Here is a 25,526-nt window from a genome sequence, read left to right as displayed (position 1 = left end):
GGTCCTGGGATCGAGCCTCGCATCGGGCTCCCTGCTCGGCAGGGGGCCTGCTTCTCCCTCTCCCACTCCCCCTGCTTGTGTTCCCTCTCTCGCTGTGTCTCTCTCTGTCAAATAAATAAATTCTTTAAAACAAACAAACAAAAAAACCCTTTCTTTACTGTGATTGCTGAAATGTTTACTGAGGTCAGAGTTGTACCTAAAAAATGTCCCACTTTCGCTACACTCTAAGGCCCTTCTGCCACTCTACAAGCATGTCCTGTGGCGGAAGGCTTTCCCATACCCGCTGCACTTACAACCATTTTGTCCACTTTCAAAAGCTTCTCCACTCCGTGTCCCTTTGTGGCTTCAACCCACGGAAAGTGGCTGGGCGGGGTGGGAGGGTGGGGGATGGGGAGAAAGACTGTGAAGTCCTCTCCACCCTCCCTCCACACCAGGGTCTTCTCTGCCGTATAAACAGTGGTCCAAATGAAGGGCTCCCCTCATTTTCCTTTAGAGAAAGTTTCTCTCTATTCTGCTGCTTCTGACGCTGCTGCAGGTTTGCCCCACAAATGTGCAGACCTCGCTCAGGGTGCGTTCCATCATGCTCAGCCAAGTGCAAAAGGTCTTCCCAGAGCAGGACACACATCTCCCAGGGCTGGGACTTCTGGATGGATGCGCCTGGCTTTGGGGTCCTGACCTGTGACCCTCCTACAGAAATATCTTGCTCTGAAGGGGCCTCCTCATCCTGGGCTCCATGCCAGCAACCTGTAAGCAGAGAAATGCTGGTGAAGTGCCTGCTGACTTCGCTGGGAGGAGGCGGCCCCATCGGGAATGTGTGCCAGACACACCCACGGACGAGGCCACATGACTGCTGACGGGCGAGGGGGACCCGAGACAGTGAGAGGAAGGCCTGCTGTGCAGGGCTCAGCCTGGCATGCTCCCGTGATGGGAGAGCCCTGACTCTGGGGAAGGACACGAGGAAGGGGGAAGTGCAGGGAGGAGAGGCGGGCTCCCCAACACCCTCCTCTGCAAATGACTTTCAACAAGGCCAGAGCTGCTGGTGACTGGTGAGCACTGATGCAAGACTGGGTCCAAAGGCAGAAATGTGTGATTGCAACACAGCAGCTGGTGTTCAGAGACTATTTAAAGATATGTGCGGCCCTCCAAGGAAGCAGTGGAAGGCAAAAGATGAGAGCCCAACGTCAGAGTGGAAATATTAGTGGGAAAGAAAAGGTAAAAATGAGGTGTGGCCACTGTCCTAGGCATCACACGACGGTGGGCACGGGACAGATGCTCCGTGTGAGGGCCACATTCCTTTGAGCCTCTCTTGATGTTGCAGAAGTAATGTCCAACCTGGCAGGTACACGGGGCCCTCCTATTGCTCAATGTGAGCAACCACCTGGGCCTGAAGAGGCCAGTCCTTGGGGAAAGACAGGGAAAGCGAGTGGCCAAGACCCACCCAGAGTGACCTACCTCACATCGACATCCCACATTCTAAATTTACAATGCCTTCAGAGGAAGGTCTTTAAAAGAAACAACCCAAACAGTCCCTACAAGTGGTGACCAGATCAGTGCCTGAAGTTACTGGGACAGGCAGTCCTGAAAGTGTATTAGCAAGAGGGATGGGAAGGCCTGGGGCAGAGGTTCCAAGCATGCAGAGAGAGGCCCCCGACCACAGACAGGCAAGGCAACGGCGCCAAGACCCCCAGACCCACACAGGAGGCATTTCTTTGGCCTTCTCACGTGCCAGTCTGCACAGAGCCCAGGGGGTACGCTGCAAATGCAACCAGCATCCTCATCTGCCCCAGTCCTGCATCAGAACACCAAAGTCCCCTGGCAGGAGAGAACAGCTCTCATTTTCAGGTATCCGCCCCCAACTCTGTTTCTTGCTTTAGCTCAGCCGCAGAAACGTGTGTGAGGATCTAGCTCATAAGCAAGCTTGACATTCTCTCACCACCTGACCCTTGTTCAAAGCCCTAGACTAGCAATGCTTCTGGCTGATCCCATTTCCCTCAACTACTCTACCAGCCTGAATGAAACAATCCCAGCAAGAGTCACCAGGAACCCTGCTGCATCCTGAGGGGTGAAAGGCCCTGTCCTGCCCCGGTATCTGGCCTTCATTGGAGAGGCACTTCAGCATCCATCTTATGTCCACTCAGAAGGCTTTACGACCTCCACCCTTCACCTCACATGCACACGCCCCCCCAACACGACTGTCCAGGTGCCCACCTGAGACACAGACTTAGCCCCCTCCTTCCTTTGCCTTGTCTCTAGTGGTGCTACCACCATAATATAAAGATGCCTCCTATGAAATCTGACCCACAGCTTTACTGGGGTCCACAGGCCAAGTACTATACTGTGGTTGGCTCCAATCTGAAGGCCTCTACTGAACTCCAGATCTGTGGGTCCAACAGCCAACTGGACACATCCAAAAGTCTCTGGAACATTTCTGACGTAGCCAAGAATGGATTATTCACATTTCCTCTGAAAATCCCTTCTACCACTGACTTCCCACATCCTAATTGATGGAATATCCACTCTTCCAAATAAGGCCCCAAACAACAGGCCTGTTCCTCGCTCCCCGTTTCCATGTCATCTCCCAGCTCCCTCTCTCTCCACATCAGAAAATGTTCTGCACTCTGTGCAGAACGCATCCAGAAGGCAACTCCCTCCTGTCTGGCCACTACCAGCAGTCACTCGCTGCAGTGTCTATCTGCAGACCCCCAGTCTGTCCACCACTCTGTAGCCACGGGAATCTGTTAAAATCTGGATCAGATCACCTCTCTCCTCAGCTCCAAACCTTCCCTAGGTCCCATTGTCCTCAGATTTGAGGCCCAGAACCTAAGGCTGTCATTCTAGGCCTGATTTCTGTGTGCCCTGACCTCTCACCCCACCACCTCACCACCACACTCCCTAGCCCATCAGGTATAATAGGAATGGGAAGCTTCCTAAACAACCCCAGCTAAGTTGCACCTGCAGGCATTTGAACACTCTGGATCTGTGCCCAGGATGCATGTTACATCCTACCCAGTCGGTTGTCAGCAATGCAGCTGACCCAAGGAACCCAGACTGAGTTCAGGACCCTGGGCTTTGTAGAACCACAGGATTGTCCTGAAAGAGAGAGAAGAACAGATGAAGATTCTCAGAACATCACCATTCCCTATATTGGGTCGCCTTAACCACAGGGGTGAAAATTAGGGTGGGTGAGAGCCTGGGACACCCTCTATTCATTGTTGCAGGGTCCAGAAGCATTTCTGCCACCACCATGGGACCCTGTGGAAGGAGGGAAGCCATGAGAAATGGGACCCATGGTAGGATCCTATAAGGTGAGCTGAACCACGGTCCAAACTGAGCTCCTCAGGCCTCACTGCTGCCTCTTACTAGCTGTGTGACTCTGGAAAGACTGAACCTTCCTGAGCATCAGTGCCCTTATTCCATAAAATGGGAAGAAGACGGTTTTCCACCTCAGAGGGCTGATACTGATACCACACCTACGAAGTACACACTATGTATCAGCTATCACTGTCCACATCACCAATGGTTTTGTCTATGTTTTCAGGGCAAGTGAAGTGGTAGGGCTTTAAAAATTTGATTGTGGGGTGTTCTACGCAAACAATGAATCATGGAACACTCCATCAAAAACTAATGATGTAATGTATGGTGATTAACATAACAGTAAAAAATTAAAAAGAAATTTGTGTATTCCTCCCACTTTTCAAAGGTTTAAGAGGATGTGATACACAAAACTTCTATCATAACTCAATACTTAAAGGTAAGTTAACATTTAAACCATTAAGTATTTGGATAAATTTAAGTAATTCAGTGCATTCATTTCTAATTGCCTGCCTATGTGTACGTATTTGGAGGGTGGTTGCTTCATTAGTGTTCAAAGGGAGGCACTGAGCCCTACTAGTCTTGTACTATAATCCTCTGAAGATAGCATGCAGGGAGCCCTTGACTGGACAGTGGATGGGAGGTGAGGCGGCGGTACCCTGGTCAGGGACCCAGCTGCTCCACTAACCCAGCTGACCTCTGCCTTGTTCCATAGGGAGTGGTCTTGAAAGTCTGCTTAGCCTACAAGGCGGAGAAGCTACACCAACTCACACCTCAGTCTCCATGCCAGGCCAGCGCCTTACCTTACCTGGACCTCCCTTTCTACATACACACGCCAGAATTCATCCTACACCAGGACTGCTCCTTTCTGAAAGAGCATCAGGGATACATGCCCACCTGTGCCCTGCCCTCTGGTCTCAGCGCCCCCGGCCGCCGAACCTCACTGCAGAGCCCATCTGAAAGAACAACCTTAAGAGTCTCCTTCTTTAGGGGCATCTGAGTGGCTCAGTCAGTTAAGTGTCCAACTCTTGTTTTTGGTTTAGGTCATGATTTCAGGGTCCTGGGATTAAGCCCCACGTCAGGCTCCATGATGGGCAGGAAGCCTGCTTAAGATTCTCTCTCCCTCTGCCCCTCCCCCCTCTAAAAAACAACAACAATGAACTTCAGATGGTCTTTCACCTCCCTCCTTTTGCTCACAGACATATTGGATGCAGCAGGAAATCGTCGACTCTATCTTTACGATCTATCCAAACTCATCACAGCTTTGCTCTAGTGCTGCTCTGGTCTAGCCCTACCACAAATTCTCCTGGATCTATTGCAGCGTCCTCCTCATGGGTCTCCCTGCTTCCATTTCCTATCCATTATTCAACAACTTTAAACTTCAAATCTGGAGACGCCTGGACGGCTCAGTCGGTTAAGTGTCTGCCTCAGCTTGGGTCATGATCCCAGAGTCCTGGGATCAAGTCCCACATCAAGCTTGCTGCTCAACAGGCAACCTGCTTCTCCCCTGCCTGCTGCTCCCCCTGCTTGTGCTTACTCTCTCTAGCAAATAAATAATATCTTAAAAACAAAAACAAAAACCTTCAAATCTGGATATGCCCCCTAAATTAGGTCCCTGGAACCAATTCCAAGGTGTGTGTGTGTGTGTGTGTGTGTGTGTGTGTGTGTGTAGACAGAGGGAGACAGAGTCGTAAACAGACTCTGTGCTGAGCTCATAGCCCGAGGTGGGACTCAATCTCATGACCCTCAGATCACGACCTGAGCCGAAACCAAGAGTCGGATGCTTAACCGACTGTGCCACCCGGGTGCCCCAACACAAGGCAATTCTTAAAAGCCAGCAAGATGTCCAAGCATTCAATTCAATTCTGACACTCTCAGGAAGTAGCATCAGATTCACAGGTTAACGTCAGTCCTAAAAGAGTGCACTCCCACCTTCAACACCCTGCCATTCCAGATGCCATTTGCAAGCGAGGCTGTTACTTGTGCTTCTCAAGACCCTCTCCTCAGGTTTAAGTGATCTGCTGGAATGGCTCACAAAACTCAGAAAAACATTTTTCTTTTTTTTTTAAAGATTTTATTTATTTATTGAATGAGAGAGAGAAAGCACATGAGAGGGGGGAGGGTCAGAGGGAGAAGCAGACTCCCCGCCGAGCAGGGAGCCCGATGCGGAACTCGATCCCGGGACTCCAGGATCATGACCTGAGCCGAAGGCAGTGGCTTAACCAACTGAGCCACCCAGGCGCCTCCAGAAAAACATTTTTCTTGCTAGATTACCAGTTCATTATAAAAGGATGTAACTTGGGAATAGCCAGACGGAAGAGATGCATATGGCCAGGCAGGTATGAAGACAGGGCGCAGAGTGTCCAAGCTCTCTCCAGATGCACCACTCTCTTCAATCTCCGTGTTCACCAACCTGGAAGCTCTCTGAACCCTGTCCTTTAGGGTGTTTACGGAGACTGCATTATTACAGAGCATGGGAGACTAAATCACTGGCTGTTGGCTATTGGTTCAACCTCCAGCCCCTCTCCCTTCCCCCAACGTGGGCGAAAATGGGAAACGGGAGGAACGAAAATTTCCAACTGTCTAATCACATGGTTGGTCCCCTCCCCCATCCAACCACCGCCCGCAACCAGCTTAGGTGCTTCCAGTCTTCTCGTTCGTACAGCAAAAGACAACTTTATCACTTCCAACACTTAGGAAATTCCTAAGTTTTTGGAAGCTGTGAGTCAAGAACTACGGACTAAGACCAGACATACACGAGAAATGGATTTTGGTCATCTGAATGGACCAATACGTGTTTTTCATAGGTCCCCATCGCAGCCCTCCCATTCCGGCCCCCTCCGACCTTCCGCGGAGCCGGGGGCCCACGCCGCCACTGCAGACAACGCTCCACCGCGCCCTCTGTTCCCCGCACACACAAGGGGCCGCGACTCGGGAGCACATGCCGGGATTCCCCCCACCGCACGGGCCGAGCCGGGACCCCACGCCGGGGCGCCCTCTGCTCCCGCCCCGCGGGCCTGGCTGTGGGGAGCTGGGCGGGCGCGCCTCCGTCCGGAAGCAGCGCTCGGGGCGGGGAGAAGGCTGAGGGCCCGGGGGTCGCGGCACCCACCTCAGCCGGCTTCACCGGCGCGGCCTCCGCCTCCGACCGGTGGGAAGAGCGGGGCAGGGAGCGGCGGGCGCCCGGGCGGGGACGACGCCTCTTCTGAAACTTCCCATCCGCGTCCAACCAACCCGGACATCCCCAGACCCTACGCCAGCCAAACAGGCCGAGACGCCCAACACCTCGAGGACGCCGCCGGAAGTCCCGCCTCACATGCGCAGCCGGAGGAAAAGGGCTCCAGGTCGCGCTTTCATTGGCTCAGCTCCATCACGGCTTGCCGCAGAGCCTTCTGGGTATGTGTATTTCCCGGGCGGCTACTCCCCGCCCCTCCCCTCCATCTGGGAGCCGGTCCTTCCTGACTTAGGCGACGGAGGCCAGGGGACAACATGCGGGTGCACCGGGAAATGGAGTTCCTGGGCTGCTATGAGGTCGCGTGGGGTCGCTGGCAATTAAAGCGGCCTCTGAGGGCAGTCTTGGTCAAGTGCCAGAAACAGAGATCTGTTATTACAGACTCTAAGAAGCACAGGAAATTCCCAAAGGCCGCACAACCAAAGGGACATACCATAGTATTTGTTAAAAAATAAAATTCAGCCAAGGAGTTTTGAAGATCTAATTGGCTTTATTAAACATCTTATCAGCCAGGGAAAGCATGCAGATGCATTTTCCTTTGGAGGATGGAGAAGGCCCATGTGGCAGATTCCTTCATGGGTGCTGATGAGAAAATTCCTGACTGGTTAAGACTACACTTCTGGGGGAAGTGGAAATTGCGATTAGATTAGGTATTAAGCCCCAGTTTGGGGACTTAGCCTGAATGACAATATTTAGGGCCTGTGGTTTTCTTTTTTTTTTTTTTTAAGATTTTATTTATTTGCTAAAGAGAGCGAGCGTGGGCGAGAGAGAGTGAGTGAGTGAGAGTACAAGAAGGGGGAGCTGCAGCCAGAGGGAGAAGGAGAAGCAGGCTCCCTGCTGAGCAGGGAGCCCCGATGCAGGACTCGATCCCAGGGCCCTGGGATCATGACCTGAGCCGAAGGCAGCCGCTTAACCGACTGAGCCACCCAGGCGTCCCCCTCTGGTTTTCTAAACTCCATAATAACACTCAGCATCCACTCATAGCTCTCCACTTACCTTGTTGCTTGCCAAATACATGTTGACTGAAGTTTTGGAGGCTGTTTTATGACCTTCAATATGCTAGGTCAGGGACAAGAAAGAAAAGACCCTAGGGCGCCTGGGTGGCTCAGTTGGTTAAGCGACTGCCTTCGGCTCGGGTCATGATCCTGGAGTCCCGGGATCGAGTCCCGCATCGGGCTCCCTGCTCAGCGAGGAGCCTGCTTCTCCCTCTGACTCTGCGGGGAGCCTGCCTCCCCCTGCTTGTGTTCCCTCTCTCGCTGTGTCTCTCTCTGTCAAATAAATAAATAAAATCTTTAAATAAATAAAATAAAAATAAAACTGCCGGTTATCTTGTGAGCAAAAGATGGGTTTATTCGAGAACAGCTCAGAATTGTAACCTGATACAAGCAATCTTTGGCAAAGTCATAGGCAAGTCTGAAGAACAAAGATGAGTATCTGTCTTTTATAGAGGAAGGGATTTGGGTGGGCTGTTATAAACTAAAGGTCCATTGGACTAAACTGGGAGTTGTAAGTTTAGTGGATTCTCATTGGCTGGGCTGTTGCAGGTGGGGGTGGAGGAAGAAATGTTTCTTCCTCCTGATGGGATAGTAAAGTAGAATGGACTTCCCTTGTCCACCTTTACTCTTCCTCTTGGGTCTGCAATTGCCAACTAGTGCTGGGAGGCCCCTGCTGGCCTCCTGAATCCATTCTAAATGAGGTTTTCCTTTATTAATTTTCACGCATTTAAGAATCTGAAACCTATCTGAAAATGAGAGCAGCTTATCGCATGGGATTTTCCTGCCAAGGTAGTGTGTGCCCTTCAATCATAGAAGCCTGCCCTGTCTAAAGGTAATATAGATACTCCTGCTTCTTTTGGTGTTTACATGGTATATTTTTCTCCATCCATTTACTTTTTTTTTTTTTTAAGATTTTTTTAAATTTATTTATCTGAGAGAGAATGGGAGACAGAGAGCACGAGAGGGGGAGGATCAGAGGGAGAAGCAGACTCCCCGCTGAGCAGGGAGCCCGATGCGGGATTCGATCCAGGGACTCCAGGATCATGACCGGAGCCAAAGGCAGTTGCTTAACCAACTGAGCCACCCAGGCGCCCCCCATCCATTTACTTTTAATCTATCTAGATATGTCTTTATATTTAAAGTGGGTTTCGGGGCGCCTGGGTGGCTCAGATGGTTAAGCGTCTGCCTTCGGCTCAGGTCATGATCCCAGGGTCCTGGGATCGAGCCCGGCATCGGGCTCCCTGCTTGGCGGGGAGCCTGCTTCTCCCTCTCCCTCTACTGTTCTCCCTGCTTGTGCTCTCTCGCTCTCTCTGTCAAATAAATAAATAAAATCTTTAAAAAAATAAATAAATAAAATAAAGTGGGTTTCTTGTAGATGACATGTAATTGGGTCTTGTGTTTTGATCCACTCTAACAGTCTTCCTTTAGATTGCATTTATTTTATTTTATTTTTTTTAAAGAGTTTATTTATTTGACAGAGAGAGACAGTGAGAGAAGGAACACAAATAGGGGGAGTGGGAGAGGGAGAAGCAGACCCCCCGCCGAGCAGGGAGCCCGATGCGGGACTCGATCCCGGGACCCTGGGACCATGACCTGAGCCGAAGGCAGTCGCTTAACCAACTGAGCCACGCCAGGCGCCCCTAGATTGCATTTAGACATTCAAAGTAATTAATGATATAGTTGGATTACTAATCTACCACATTGGTTATTGTTTTCTATTTATTGCCCTTGTAATTTGTTCCTGTTTTTGTCCTCCACCCTTTTCCTCCCTTTTGTAGTTTTAACTGAGCATTTTACGGATTCCATTTTCTCTCCTTTTTACCATTACAGTTATACTTCCTTTTTTTTTTTAATTTTGTTTAGGTGGTTGCTGCTTACAGGCACAGTATATATCTACAGCTAATCCAAATCCACTTTCAAGTAACGCTACCATTTCACAGGTAGTGTGTGTACCTTAATATAACAAAATAATACTACTTCCTCTGTCTCATTCCTTGTATCGTTGCTGTTATTCATTTCACATATATATATTTGCACACATACATACTCAAGTACAGTGTTGCTATTATTTTTTGACAAACTAATGTGTTAGATCAGTTAAGAATAAGACAAATAAGTTCTTATTTTACCTTCACTTATTCCTTTTTTGATGCTTTTTCTTTCTCTGTAGATCTGAGCTTCTGAGCTATGTCATTTTCCTTTTCTCTAAAGAACTTTTTTTTTACATTTCTTGCAAGGCAGGTCTACTAGCAACAAATTCTCTCCATTTTTATTTTCCTGAGAAATTATTTCTCCTTCACTTTTGAAAGGATAATTTCACAGAGTATAGGCTTCTAGGTTGGCGGAGTTTTTCTGTCAACATTTGAAATATTTCCCTTCACTCTTCTTGTTTGGATGGTTTCTGAAAAATTGGATGTCATTATCTTTGCTCTTCCAGAGGTGAAGTGTTTCCTTCCTCTGACTTCTTTCAGGGTTTTTGTTTTTGTTTTTTTCATCTCTGATTATCTGTAGTTTGAAAATGATATGCCTAGGTGTAGTTTTTTCTTTTAGCGTCTTTTCTGCTTGGTGTTCTCTGAGCTTCCTGGATTGGTACCTGAATGTTTAAATTTGGGTAAATTGGGGGAAAAATCTCAGTCACTATTGTTTCAAACCTTTCTTCTGTTCCTTTCTCTCTTTCATTTTCTTCTGGTATTGCCATTATTCATGTTACACTTTTCCAGTTGTTCCATAGTCCTTAGATATTCTATTTTATTTTTTTTTTAGTATATTTTCTGTATCTTTGCTTTTCAGTTTTGACCATTTCTATTGAAATACCCTCAAGCTCAAGATTCTTTTCTCAGCAATGTCTAGTCTACCAATAAGCCCATCAAAGGCATTTTTCATTTTTATTAGTGTTTTTGATCTGTTACTTTTTTTTCCCCTCAGAATTTCAATCTCTTTGCTTACATTACCGATCTGTTCTTGCATGCTGTATGCTTTATCCATCAGAGCCCTTATCATCTTAATGACAGTTTTTTAAATTCCTGGTCTGATACTTCCAACATCCCTGCCTTGTGTGAGTCTGATTCTGATGCTTGCTCTGTTTCTTCAAATTTTGTTTTTAGCCTTTTAGTATGTGTTGTAATTTTTTCTTAATACTTGGACATGAGGCACTGGTAAAATAAACTGCTATAAATAGACTTTTCACAACATGGTAGTAACTGGTCGTAACTTATGAGAGGAAGCATACTATAGGACTACAATTAGGACTTTCAGTAAACCTTTGCTTCTGGGCTATGAATTTCATACATTTTTCCCAGTTCCAGCACCCCCACGTAAGTGGGACAAGATGGCTAGAGTGGCCTGCATTGGGGTATTTCCCAGGCTCTGAAAAGTCCCCAGCTGATTCTTCTGAGAGCAGTCCTTGTTAAGAACAGAATGTTCTGATGTATTTCAAATTCCCAAAAGTATGATTATTTATGTTCTCCTACCATAGCACTGGGGTTTGTGGAGGAGCGTCAGCTCCTGGGTTTCCTTCATTCTCTGTTCCTCTGTTGGACTAATTTGGGGAACAGCAGTTTGTCCTGCCACCTCACTTGTCTTACAGACCTAAGAAGAGTTGTTGATTTTCCATTATTTTCAGCTTACTTGTCAGGATGGAATGGCAACTTCCAGCTTCTTACATGCTGGGACAGAAAACAAAAGTCCCTGTCTTCTCATATTTTGTTCTAGTCTTTGTTTCTTACTAGGAATTTAGAATGTGCATGTCTATAATTACCTAAAACTAGGCTTATTTAGATATTTTAAGTATCTTCTCAATCACTCAAATCTTAAAAATTTGATGAAACAAAGTTTTTTTTAAAATTTCAATTTAAATTCTAGTTAGTAACATACATGGTAAAATTGTTTTCAGGTGTAGAATTTAGTGATTCATGAAAGTGTTAAATGTAAATATAAATTTAGATAATTTTTTCATTAAATATTTTGTTCATGTTGAGATTTGAAAAATGCAATCAGAGTGGAAATGGGAATTGTTTCCCATGTCTCACTCTCAAACTGTTTTCTTTCCCTTTCCTATTCTATAATGCTTGTTGCTTTCCTTTCTAAATTTCAAATTTCTCAATAAGGCACCTGGTTTGAAGATTACATGATGAAAAGATGACCTCAAGCAGGAAGAAATCGTACCAGCAGACTGCCTTTGGGCCTGAACTACAACACTTCCTTGATCCCCAGCCTGTTGGCCTACTCTGCAGATTTTCAACTTGCCAAGCAATCACAAATTTAGCTAATTCTTTAAAACACATCTCCCCTCCCCACCACACACACACCCTGATGGTTGTTTCTCTGGAGAACCTAATATACCACAGAACTGAACACTTAAAAATAACAAGATAGTACACTTTGTGTATTTTACGCAGTAACAAATATTTTTTTTAAATGCCCTAAGAATTTTTATGACACAAAGACATAGCTTAAAAACACTACTAGAAAAAAAGAAGTCAAACAAGAATTTTCTAGAAAGGTGGTTCAGATGGTTCAAAAACTTTTACTGATAACGAATTCATATGAAACTGAACTTAAATTTACTTTATTTAAACTTCACTTTCCCATTCTAAACAACTCTTTTGCTCCGTGATTAGCACCTCTGTTGTTTATAGACAATGCAGCTCTAACACGTAACACAGAGCCTTGTTATTTGATGCCATGCTTCTGCACACACAACGTGGATAATACTAAAAATACATATATGCACTCGGTGTAAACAGCTATACAACAGTAACTGTAGGATTCCCTTTATATGAAATTCTAGAAAATGCAAACTAGAGTGTCCACCTGGGGATGGCAAGTTGGGTAGGGCTGGGAGAGAGAGAATATGAAAAGGTGCTAATGGAAACTACAGGGCCTATGGATTACTCATTATCAAGACTCTGGTGATGCTCCCATTGTGCACACATATATGAAAATATATTTTACACTTTTAATAAATGCAGTTTATGTCAATACCTCAATAAAGCTGTTAAGAAATAAAGACTCCATATAAAATCTGGATCTCCTCTTCCTCTAGAAATAATATAACACCTGGCAAATCTGTATTGACTCCATCAACACCCTTCCCTCTATCTTAGGTATGTCAACTCTGATTCCTTCTCAAAACAGAAGGAAATGCTCAGAGAAGAAAATGCTGACAAATGGAGAAATCATGCTAAGCAAAACAAGCCCGTCACAAAAAGACAAATACTGTATGATTCCACTCACGTATAGTACCCAGAGTAGCCGAATTCATAGAGGTGGGGTATAAAACCACAGTAGCCAGGTGTGGCAGGGAGCGGGTAGGAGGAGCTGTTCCATGGGTACAGTTTCAGTTTTGCCAGATGAAAGGAATTCTGGAAATTAGTTTCATAAATATGTGAATTTTTTAAACTACTAAACTGTACAATTCAAAGACAGGGTACTTTGCCACAACATAACTGTAAAATATATATTACAGTAGTTCCCAGCAACAAGTAAGAGCAGATATTTGGCTGAAGTCTTTCCCCCTCTACAATACTCTCTGGCGTGGTGTGAACTTTTTGGTACTGAACAAGGTTAGAGTTTTAGATGAACAAATGCCCGTATTTGTTGCACAAGTAAGGTCTTTTTCCATCGTGAATTCTCTGATGTGTAATGGGGCTGGAGTTGCACCTAAGACCTCACATTGACTGCACTCAGAAGGCCTTCCTCTGGTGACCTCTTGATGTCTAATGAATGGCGAGCTGTCCCAAAACAATTTTGCACATTCCCTTCTCATAAGGTGCTTCTCCAGTGTAATGAGCTTAGAGCGGTACCTAAAGGCTTCACCATATTCTCTGCACTCTTAAGTTTCTTTGCCAGTGTAATTCTCTGGTCAATGGCTTGGAGTTGTATCTCAAGATTTCCCCACATTTATGGTGCTCATAGACCTGTTTTCATTGTGGATTTTCTGGTGATGAACGAGGTGGGACTTTCTAATGAAGGCCTTCTGACATTTGCTGCACTCATAGGGCCTTTCTCCAGTGTGGATTTTCTGATGCTCAACAAGTATATGTTTGTGGCTAAAGGCTTTCCCACATTCGCTGCACTCATAAGGCCTCTCTCCAGTGTGATTTCTCCAATGTTTAATAAGGTTGGAGTTATACCGAAAGAATTTCCCACAGACACTGCACTCATAAGGCCTTTCTCCAGTGTGAACTCTCTTATGTCTAATGAGTCTGCAGTGGTACCTAAAGGATTTCCCACATTCGCTGCACTCATAAGGCCTCTCTCCAGTGTGATTCTGCCAATGTTTAATGAGCTTCGACTTGTACCTAAAGAATTCCCCACATAAGCTGCACTCATAAGGTCTTTCTCCAGTGTGAACTCTTTGATGTCTAATAAGTGTAGAGGTGTACCTAAAGAATTTCCCACATTCACTGCACTCATAAGGCCTTTCTCCAGTGTGAACTCTCTGATGTTTAATGAGTGTGGAATTGTACCTAAAGAATTTTCCACATTCATTGCACTCATAAGGCTTCTCTGCAGTGTGAACTCTCTGATGTCTAATGAATGTGGAGCTGTACCTGAAAAATTTCCCACATTCGCTGCATTCATAAGGCCTCTCCCCAGTATGAACTCTCTCGTGTCGTATCAGGCGATAGTTGTACCTAAAGAATTTTCCACATTCTCTGCATTCATAAGGCCTTTCCCCATTGTGGATTCTCTGATGTTTCATGAAGTTGGCATTGTACTTAAAGAACTCCCCACATTTGCTACACTCATAAAGGCTTAATCCAGTGTGAACCCTCTGGTGACTAGTGAGTGTGGAGTTGTACCTAAAGAATTTCCCACATTCATTGCACTTAAAAGGCCTTTCTCCAGTGTGAATTTTCTGGTGCTGGACAAGGTGAAACTTCTTAATGAAGGCCATCCTACATTTGCTGCATTCGTAGGGTCTTACTCCAGTGTGAATTTTCTGGTGCTCCACAAGTACCTGGTTCTGGCTGAAGGCTTTCCCACACTGAGTGCACCTGTAAGCCTTCTGTCCAGCCTCACAGGCCCCCCCCCGCCCAGTGTCCCTGTGTGGCTTCAAAGCACCGTGAGGGGCCGGGTGCCGCAGAAAGCCGGCACTGGCTGGGAAGTCCCTCCCACCTCTGCTGCATGTGAAGCTACTCTCCGCCATGTGAACACTGTCGCTCACAGCAAAGGAAGGACTCCCCTCATCCCTTCTGGAAAAGCGGTCTCCAATCTGATCCTCTTGGTGCTGGTGCAGGTTTGCCCCACAAATGGACAGCTCTTGATCAGGGTGCGTTCCATCATGCTCAGCCGAGCGCAAAATGTCTTTCCAGACTGGGCCGCACGTCTCCCAGGGCTGGGACTTCTGGATGGACGGGCCAGGCTTCGGAGTCCTGACCTGTGACCCTCCTACAGAAACATCTTGCTCTGAAGGGGCCTCCTCATCCTGGGCTCCATGCCAGCAACCTGTAAGCAGAGAAATGCTGGTGAAGTGCCTGCTGACTTCGTTGGGAGGAGGCGGCCCCATCGGGAATGTGTGCCAGACACACCCACGGACGAGGCCACTGGACCGCTGACGGGTGAGGGGGACTCAAGACAGTGAGAAGAAGGCCCGCTGTGCAGAGCTCAGCCTGGCAAGCTCCTGTGATGGGAGAGCCCTGACTCTGGGGAAGAACATAAGGGAGGGGTCCTGTCTTAGTCCATCTGGGTTGCCACAACAAAATACCACAGACTGAGTGGCTTATAAATGACAGAAATTTATTTCTCGCAGTCGTGGAGGCTGGAATTCTGAGAGCAGGGTGCCAGCATGGTCGGGTGAGGGCCCCCTCCCGGGCTGCCAACTTCTCACTGTGTCCTCACACAGTGGAAGAGGCTGGGGGCTCTGTGGGCTCTCCTTTACAACAGCACTAATCCCATTCATGGGAGCTCTGCCCTCATGACCTAAGCACCCCGCAAAGGCACCAATTTCTAATACCACCACACTGGGCATGAAGTTTGCAACAAAGAATTGGTGGTGGGGTGGTGGGGCACAAACACTTAAAACAAAGCAGGTGCTATGCAGGGAGAAGAGGCAGGGTTTTCAAGTCACTCCTGTGCAAACGGCTATGGCTGCTGGTGACCGGTGAGCACGGTGCAGAAAACCGTAAACAGACCTAGAAATGCCTAACCACACGGAGATACTGCAACTCAAGAACTACTTAGGGATACGTGCAGGCCTCACAATATCCTAACTATAGCTCAAATGTTGGCGAGCCCTGCAAAGGGAGCAATGAAACAGAATCCGGGTGAAGGCCAACAGGCGTTGGAATGTGGCGGAAAGGGGATTCAAATTCAGCGTAGACATGAAAATGGAGAAGAAAAGGTAGAAATGAGGTGTGGCCCTTGGCCCTGGCATCACACAATGGTGGACAGAGGACAGGTTCCCAGCTCTGACACACACCCTTCCCCTGCTCCTTCCCACCAGGGCTGTGTACTTTTGAGTGTCTCTTGCCACTGACACAGTAATGTCCACCTATTAGGTACCTGGGGTCCTCCCCACTGCTCGAGGTGAGCACTGATGTGGCACCTGAGACAGGCCAGTCCTAGACGAAAGAAAGGAAAAGGCATGGCCAGTGTGCGCCCAGAGTAACCCAACACAGGATATCCAACATCTTAAAATTACAAGAACTTCACAGGAGAGACTGTAGAAACAACCCAGTGTTCCCCAAAATTAGTAATTAGGTTGGTGCCTGAAATTCCTAGCACAGGCAGGACCCAAGAAATGTCAGCAAGAGGAACGGGGGAAAGCCTGGGGCACCATGGTTCCACGCATCTAGACTAAATGACCCAACCAGGGACAAGACAGGTCTGAGGGATCTCTCAGACAAACTTCAACATCTCTGACCTCTGAGCCTGATCTTGCAAGTGCTCAGAGCAGCAGGGATGGGACCGCGTGGGGAGAGTGGGTGCAGTGCGCACAGCCCAGTCCTGGCACCAGTAATCAGTAACTGGAAAGGAAGTAGTACCCACGGTCTTGCTGTGGAAAGGACAGAGCTGCCCCTGGACCAAAGAGGAAGAACAGAGCCCAGCCCAGGACATGGGGCGGGGGTGTACGGGCCTTACCCAGGGAGGACAGAAGCGCAAAGTTCTCCAACATCACAGCATGGTACAGAAATCGCTGAGCTTCATCGAGGAGGCCCCACTCTTCCTGGGAGAAATATATGGCCACATCCTCAAAGACCACATGGCTCTGCCAAAGTTGGAACATTTGGTTCATGAGTAGCTTTTTGTGTTAACTGTGTCTCGTGGATTCTCTAATTATCTATTTGCCATCCGTTAATTACAGGGCTAAACGAACAGCCAAATGTATCTCTATCTCTCCCTCGCAATCCGAGGCCCACACTGAACCACCTCCTTCACTAACTCACACACCAAGTCAACACTTCCCCTGTCCTAGATCAACGAGGGCCAGGTACCAGACAACCAGGGACACCCCTTCTACCCTGAAAATTATAGAAAAGGTACACGAAATTTATAGAAAATAGCCATCAGTAAGCTTGTCACCGTACCCTTCCGGCATTTCTCCCAGAAAGTTCCAAAAAGCCTCTGACCTAAGGCGTCCCTCTGCTGGCGTTTATGTCTCCTAACCCAAACTGGTGCTTCCTGTCACACGGTGTGCTCCCACCCGTCGAGAAACAGAATAAAAACCTTCTTTTAGTGTTGTTGGTCTCTCCATGTCATCACTCACCCATCTCCATAAATTAAAATCCTGTGGGTGCAAGTATCTGATACACTTCTCTCACCAGGCCCTTCGGTCCTTCCTGCACACATCCATCCCTGCTCGTCCTCCTCCCTGACTTCCCAATGTGGAAGAGTCACCAGTGGCTGGTGGCACCGCGGCCTGCTCTCGCCTCATTCCCATCGGTCACTGTGTCCAGAACACAGCATAAGACATGAGTAGTGAAGGAGCAGAAGAACATCATCTAGGTTGTGGGCCTGGCAATGCAGGGCTCTCCCTCCCTCCAGCCAGCCAGTTCCCCAGGTCTTGTCTGAGAGGTAAGACTCAGACCCTCAAGTCAAACTCAGACTTGTCTCTCTCCCTTAAGCACCCAGAGCCAACCACTCACACTCCAGCTCACCTGCATATTGGTCGTCGGACTCACGCCCCTCACAACTCTGACTCTTCCACAAACACCCCCAGCCCACACCACTGGCATTTCCTTCACGTCCTAACAGGCAAATACATCGAGGATCCAATTCAGCCCTGGCCCTGCCCCTGAACACCACAAGTCCAAAGGCCCCTAGCGCCAGGTCCAGCCCCAAGCCCTGCTTTGAAGGCCCGGCTTCTTTTTTTTATTTGAGAGAGCACAAGAGCGGGGAGCGGGAGAGGGAGAAGCAGACCCCCCGCTGAGCAGGGAGCCCGATGCGGGACTCGATCCTGGGACTCCAGGATCATTACCCGAGCCAAAGGCAGTCGCTTAACCAACTGAGCCACCCAGGCGCCCTGAAGGCCCAGCTTCTTGCTTCATCCTCAGCCACCTGCCTACGTGAGGACGTCACACACACGGCCCTTTCTCCCTCCCGTATCGCACCAACTGTCCCATAAGCAGTCAGAACCTTCCTTTCTCCTCATTTGAAGCCCAGGAACACTGAGCTCTCCACCCATATGCCCACTCCACCTGAGGTCTAGCAATGCTTCAGGCTGACCAGTTTCCCCCTCAACATCTATCTCATGTGCACTCCAGTCTCAGAAGACTTTCTCACTCCTAAACCCCCCGTCTCTCTTTCTCTCTCCCCGTGTTTCTCTCTCTCGCACACACACACAAACACAAACACTCGGCTTCCTCACCTTTGTGATGCCCCCCACCACCACCCAGGTGCCCGATGAAGAAACCCAGTACTCAGGGGCGCCTGGGTGGCTCAGTTGGTTAAGCAGCTGCCTTCGGCTAAGGTCATGATCCTGGAGTCCCGGGATCGAGTCCCGCATCGGGCTCCCTGCTTGGCAGGGAGTCTGCTTCTCCCTCTGACCCTCCTCCCTCTCATGCTCTCTGTCTCTCATTCTCTTTCTCTCAAATAAATAAATAAAATCTGTAAAAGAAAAAAAAAAAAGAAAAGAAACCCAGTACTCAGGGAGCCTGGGTGGCTTCAGTCAGTTAAGCATCTGACTCTGGGTTTCACCTCAGGTCACGATCTCATGGGTCATGGGATCGATCTCCACGTTGGGCTCTGCACTCAGTGGGGAGTCTGTTTGGGATTCTCTCTCTCCCTCTGCCCTTCCCACCACTCACGTGCTCTCTCTCTCTAAAATAAATCAATCTTTTAAAAACAAACAAACCCAATACTCAGGCCCTTCATTCCCATTCCTGCTCCTCTAATGGCATCGCCACCATAACCTCGAAATGCTGCCTCCTAAATCTGATCCCTAGCTTCATCCTAGCCCACACCCCAGCCAGCACGCTGTGGCTGTCTCCAACTTCAACCTATCCCCGAACTCCAGGACTCTGTGTTCAAGTGCCTACTTGAGGGGCGCCCGGGTGACTCAGTCGGTTAAGCGTCTGCCTTCAGCTCAGGTTATGATCCCAGGGTCCCAGGATGGAGCCCCACGTTGGGCTCCCTGCTCAGTGGGGAGTCTGCTTCTCCCTCTCCCTCTGCGCCCCCCCACTCCCAGCTCGTACTCGCTCTCTCTCAAATAAATAAATAAATAAAATCTTTAAAAAAAAAAAAAGTGCCTACTTGACACTTCTCCTGGGAATCTCTGGGGCATTTATGACATAGACAAAAACTGACTCTTCATATTCCACCTGCAAATTCCTCATACCACTGACTTCCTCCGTTTTAGTTCAAGCATCCATCCTTCCTAACAAGGCCAAAAACCTGGGGGCATCCCCAACTTTTCCCTCTATCCCACCTCCTCATCTCCCTGAGCCTCCACATCCTGAAATATGAGCAGCTCTAGCTGAAAACACATCCGGAAACCAGTGCCTCCTCTGCTTCCACAACCACCGCTCCTGTGTAGCCACCGCGACAACACTCCCCTGGACTGTGGCAAGCATTTCACTTACACCGCCGTCTGTCTCCCACTCCGTAGCCAAAGGGAACCTGTTAAAATCTCAGTCATAGCACCTTCCCCTTGTTTCAAACCTTCCCTACCTCCCACCAACCTCAGATTAGAGGTCCAGAGCCCCAGGCTGTCACTCAAGGTCTGATACCTGTGCACCCCTACCCAACCCCAAGCTGGCTCCCCATTCTCACCAGCTATAAAAGAGACATGCAGGGCGCCTGGGTGGCTCAGTTGGTTAAGCGACTGCCTTCGGCTCAGGTCATGATCCTGGAGTCCCGGGGTCGAGTCCCACATCGGGCTCCCTGCTCGGCAGGGAGTCTGCTTCTCTCTCTGACCCTCCCCCCTCTCATGCTCTCTCTCTATCTCGTTCTCTCTCTCAAATAAATAAATAAAAATCTTAAAAAAAAAAAAAAAAAAAAGAGACGTGCAGTTTCCTGAACATCCCAGCTAAGTCTCAACTCCAAGCATGTGAACATCCTGAATCCTGTGGCCAGGATTCCCTGCCACTCTTGCATCAGTAGTTAGAAATGGGAACTGCTGTACATATAATCTAAATATAGGATCCTGGGCCTGGGGAAAGCCCATGGTCTTCACACTTAAGAGAGTGAGAAGGATAAGAGAAGTTTCAGGACACTACCACTCCCTGAGGGTATATATATACTGGGGTGCCAAAAAACACCTGGGTGACAACCGGGATGGTTGAAAAGTGGGACATCCTCCACTCACCTGCACCGGGTCCATAAGCATTTCTGCCACCTCCGTGGGACCCTATGGTAAGAAGGAGACCATGAGAAATGGGTACCATGGAAGGATCTTATGAACTGAGCTGGACCACCACCCCTGCCCTGTCCTGGAGCAAAGTGATCTCAGCCTGGTGGTGTAAGTTCAGCTCCTCCAGAAAACAGTGCTGCCGGGGCGCCTGGGTGGCTCAGTTGGTTAAGCGACTGCCTTCGGCTCAGGTCATGATCCTGGAGTCCTGGGATCGAGTCCCACATCGGGCTCCCTGCTCAGCTGGGGGTCTGCTTCTCCCCTCTGACCCTCCCCCCTCTCATGTGCTCTCTCTCTCATTCTCTCTGTCTCAAATAAATAAATAAAATCTTAAAAAAAAAAACAAAAACAGTGCTGCCTCTTATCAACTGGGTAACAACTGTTACTGTCCATAGGATCAACAGTTTTGTATATATTTTCAGTGCAAATGAAGTAGTAGGGTTTTGAAATTTGAGGTCTTTATTTTTACCGCTTTCTAAGATTTCATAAGATACTATACATAAAACTTCACACTGTAAACAAACAGGCAAATTAATGTCAGATCAATCATGAAGTGTTTGCAAAAATTTAACTTGCTGAATAGGTTCATTTCTAATTGTCTACCTCGGTGTACATATTTAAAAGGATATTGATTGAGTACTTAAGTCAATAACTTTTTTATACATTCTTAAGGAGTTGTAGGAAAAGGCTGAGCAGGCAGACAAGCTCCTAGTCCATACAGCAACAAGACCTGCCTGTTACATAACCCCCAAAAGAGAGCTTGTTGGAGGCCCTCAGCTGGACAGCAGCTCGCCCTCTCGCCCTGAGGGGTGGGGGTGAGGAAGCAGTCCCCTGTCTGGGACCCTGAGGCTGCATCAGCCTGGCTGACCTTTCCCTTGCCCCACTGGGCGTGGCCCTGAGCTGAGCGGCAAGTGGAGAGTCAACACCAGCACATGACACCGGCTGCACGAAGGGAAACTCCTCACCCCACCACCATCTCCCTTCCCAAAGACACAGGCGAAAGATCTCTCCTACAGCAAACCTCTTTTGAAGGAAGCATCAGGGATGCCGACACCTGCTTCCCAGACCCTGCCCACCCGGAACTCTTCAGCCCTTGCCTCCCTCACCATCTAAAATCATCTGAAGACTCCCTCCTCGATCTGGCCCTCAGGCCACGCCCTCCTCGCCTCTGACAGCCCAGCCCCCTCCCCCGTCCTCCACACGCTCCCGTCACGTCTCCCCGCTGAGACACCTCAGCATCAGCGCGTCCAGAATCAAACGCACGGTCTCCCCGATGCCCGCTCCGCGGGCTCGCCTACCCCACCCCCACCCTTCCCGATGTTCAGGCCAAGAAGCCTCAACAGGGCCCTTCACTCCCCGCGTCTGCTCACACGCGTGTGCGACGCGGCTCTGCCGTGGGACGCCTCGCACCCCCTCTGCCGCCGCCGCCCTGCTCCAGCCTCCCAGAACTCCCCGGGGGGCCCCGTCCTGCTCCCCCTTACCTTAAGCTCCCGACTCTGCGCGTGCCCCTCCCCCCCGCCCGCTCGCGACCTTCCGCGGACGCCGGCGTGGCCACTGCAGGCGACACCCCACCGCGCCCTCCGTTCCCCGCACACACAAGGGTCCCGGTCCCCCCGCCCCCGCCACGCCCCACCGCACGGACCGAGCCGGGACCGCACGCCGGGGCGCCCTCTGCTCCCGCCCCGCGGGCGCCCCTCCGTCCGGAAGCAGCGCTCGGGGCGAGGGGCGGGCGGCTGAGGGCCCGGGGGTCGCGGCACCCACCGCAGCCGGCTTCATCGGCGCGGCCTCCGCCAACGACCGGCGGGAAGAGCGGTGCGCGGAGCGGCGGGCGCCCGGGCGGGGAAGAGGTCGCCTCGCACAGGCTCTGCGGCGGGAACGACGCCTCCCCCCGCGCTCTCCCGCCCTGTCACCTCCGCACCCGCCAAACGCCTCGGAAGCCTCGAAACCCCGAACCCGAGAGCGAGCGAACGGACGCGAAGGCTCGCCGGATGTCCCGCCCCTCACGATGCGCACGCACGCAAGCGCCCCGCCCTCACGGCTTCATTGGCTCAGGGGCCGCCGCCGCCGCGCCCCGCAGACCTATGGGTTTCGTAGCTGCCGCCGCCCTCCCCTCCCCAGACGAAGGCCCGCCCCCCTCTGCGGCGGACGAGAGCCTAGAGGCTCCGTCAGGCGCTCCGGAAGTGGAGTTCCGCGGCTCCAACGGTGGGGCGGGGTCTCGCCTGCTCTTAAAGGGGATCGGTCCAGGTTTCTTGCAGCGCAGTCCGGGAGGTCACAGAATGGCCAGGGACCTGTTACTTCATATGCTGAGGAGCTCGGGAAGTTCCCAGAGGCTACACAGCCGAAGGGACACCCACATCACGGCAGCACGTCCACTCGTAGCCGTCCACGACCTTGTCGCTTTTCAAGTACAGACCGAATCTGGAGTCCGTTCTAACGAGGACGAGAAAGCAAAGGCTTCGGACGGAGCCGTGGGGGGGACATGGGGGAGGAATGATGGGGCACCGAAGTAGGCAGAAAGGGTGAAGCTGTGCCTCGGATTCCCAGAAGAACATCTCTGCCGCCTGCTCAGTCAGGGTTGTGTTTGAACGGTGAGTAGCATTTCTTCAACTACTACTGCTCCATAGCTGAGGTGTTTGTCGGTTCCTGTAAGAATCTGGTATCTACCCGAAAGGAACAGTGACTCCACACATCCATCTCCCGCCAGGATGGTGTGTGCTCCTCTCATAGTTGGGGCACCAGTAAAAAGGGAGCATCCTGTTCTTCAGGCAAAGGGGAGGAATCCGCTCTCTCATTTCCTTGCTGGGAAGAGATTTATCAGTTCACTGAAATTCTAGCAACAGTGTCACCACAGGGGGTAGAAACTACCTGAGAAAAACACTTGTGAAGTGGAAATTACTGAAGTGATCAGTTATTTATATTTTTATATTTTAAAGATGTATTTATTTATTTTAGCGAGAGAGAGCAGGGGGAGGAGCAGAGAGAGGGACAAGCCGACTCCGTGCTGAATATGGAGCCTGATGTGGGGCTTGACTGCAGGACCCTGACATCAAGACTTGAGCCAAAATTAAGAGTCAGGTCAGTTATTTAGACAGATTAGCAGAAATACTTCTAGGGAAACATACCTGTAATACATTTTAAAAAACCACACACACACACGCAAAACTAAACACATGGGGCGCCTGGGTGGCTCAGTCAGTTAAGCGTCTGCCTTCGGCTCAGGTCATGATCCCAGGGTCCTGGGATTGAGGCCCACATCGGGTTCCTTGCTCAGCGGGGCGTCCACTTCTCCCTCTGCCCCTCCCCCTGCTCATGTTCTCCTGCAAATGAATAAATAAAATCTTTAAAAAAAAAAAATTAAGAAAAGTTAAGATCTCAGTGAAGTTTGAGAGACAGTGAGATCTGAAAAGCAAGAGGATGAAGCCAAGCCTGTGGCTGTGCATGAATCTTGGCCACAATCAGGTTTTTTGCTCCAAAATAAGATTCTTTTTTATACTTGACAATGTGGCTATTAACTGCTTGGAAGGGATAGAGACGATATTTTTAAAGAGTTACCTCAGAGGTGAAAATGAACAACCATCTGTGCTGTGGTATTTACTGATCTTAGAAACGTACGGTGCATACCTACTGGATTTCAGGCACAATGGTGGGTGCACAGGACACACTGGGGATAGGGTTGCCAGCTGCTCTCTGTAATCAGGATTGTTCTGTGTTTTCTGTAGTTGTTTATTTAGCATTCATTTATCTGAAGGCCAAACTAGTAGTCAAAGATGTATACTTCTCTCTTGCAAGTCAGCTTCACAGACTTGCAAAACTGCTATTATAAACACAAGAACAAACCCTAATCTGTTTTTACTTCCTGCCCAATAAGGCACTTTAGTCTTAAAGGCATACTCTCAGTTCCTCCTCCCGCCCCCTCCTTCCTGCATGTCACATGGTTTCATGGGGCCCTCCATGGTGTGCCCTGTCTCTTATTTCCAGGGTGTTGAGAATTTAGCTAAGTTACTTCATGGTGTCACTGTCTCAGCATCCATTTTGTTTGGCCAAGCCGCCTGCAGGGACACTGACATTCACCCCCTCATGGAAGCACATGCCCTACATGACAGCCCAAAGAGCCACAAGCAAATAAAAGTTCCTGATAGGACTTCCGAAGACCCTTGTAATTAACCATCCCTAGCCTCCCAGCACCTGTATGCCTTATGTTCACCCTTAGATAAGACCTTCTTGGAGCTTACCAAAACCCAGCTCTTTTTGGTTTTAACTGAACACCTGGGTGACTCGGTCAGTTAAGCCTCTGCCTCTTGATTTCAGCTCAGGTCTTGATCTCAGGGTCATGAGTTCAAACTCCGTGTTGAGCTCCACGCCCACTGTGAAGCCTACGTTAAAAAAAAAAAAAATTTGACAAATCTGGGCTTAACTGGGAAACCTGGAAACACTAAACCCATGGACCCTAGTAAAGGCATGTACCCCAGGTCATGCCTTTCTTTCTGCCTGCACTCTGCCTTGATGTCCCTGTGTGGACCCTGGAAGTGTGCCATGTAATTCCTCCAGGACCTGTGAGTGTAAACTTCTCTTTTTCAATTTCTCTTATGGTCTGTCACTGAACCACAACCTGACCCACCATCCAGCACCCCGTGCTATACTTAGCAAATGTTAATTTACCTGTCATAACACAGGAAACTGTTGAGTAGCGCAACTTTCCTTTCAATGGCATTGACCCCTCCATGTTGCACTCAGTCACCTTTATAAATCAAGACTCTGTCACAATTCAAGGACATGTCCTGTGTTTAATGATTTGGTCCTGATTCCTACATTGACTTTGTCAGGACACCATAAGTATCCGAATCACAGCTTTTTACAGTATGTTACAGAAAAGTCATGCAGATGACATGATACTCTATGTGGAAAACCCAAGAGACTATACCCCCAAATTGCTAGAACTCATACGGGAATTCAGCAAAGTGGCAGGATAGAAAATCAATGCACAGAAATCAGTTGCATTCCTATACACTAACAATGAGATAGAAGAAAGAAAAATTAAGGAGTCGATCCCATTTACAATTGCACCCAAAACCATAAGATACCTAGGAATGAATCTAACCAAAGAGGCAAAGGATCTGCACTCAGAAAACTATACAACACTCATGAAGGAAATTGAGGAAGACACAAAGAAATGGAAAAATGTTCCATGCTCATGGAT

The 25,526-nt window shown here is 49.0% G+C and overlaps 1 protein-coding gene across 1 annotated transcript in view; it reads right to left on the bottom strand.

Moving 5' to 3' along the window:
- Positions 1-11,441: 11,441 nt before the first annotated feature.
- The window catches only part of LOC117997795 (zinc finger protein 548-like), a 29,732-nt gene continuing 15,647 nt past the window's right edge, over positions 11,442-25,526 (bottom strand). Inside the window, exons 2-5 of the mRNA XM_034986190.1 lie at positions 22,091-22,211; positions 20,288-20,329; positions 16,624-16,750; positions 11,442-14,988 (exon numbers count right to left, since the gene is read on the bottom strand). Coding sequence (XP_034842081.1) covers positions 13,421-14,988; positions 16,624-16,750; positions 20,288-20,329; positions 22,091-22,211 — 1,858 coding nt within the window. The 3' untranslated portion in view covers positions 11,442-13,420. The remainder of the gene's footprint in view (positions 14,989-16,623; positions 16,751-20,287; positions 20,330-22,090; positions 22,212-25,526) is intronic.

This window comes from Mirounga leonina, unplaced genomic scaffold, assembly GCF_011800145.1.
Source record: "Mirounga leonina isolate KUSES-001 unplaced genomic scaffold, KU_Mleo_1.0 Mir_376, whole genome shotgun sequence".
Lineage (NCBI taxonomy): Eukaryota > Metazoa > Chordata > Mammalia > Carnivora > Phocidae > Mirounga > Mirounga leonina.
This window is presented reverse-complemented; position numbering and strand designations above follow the sequence as displayed.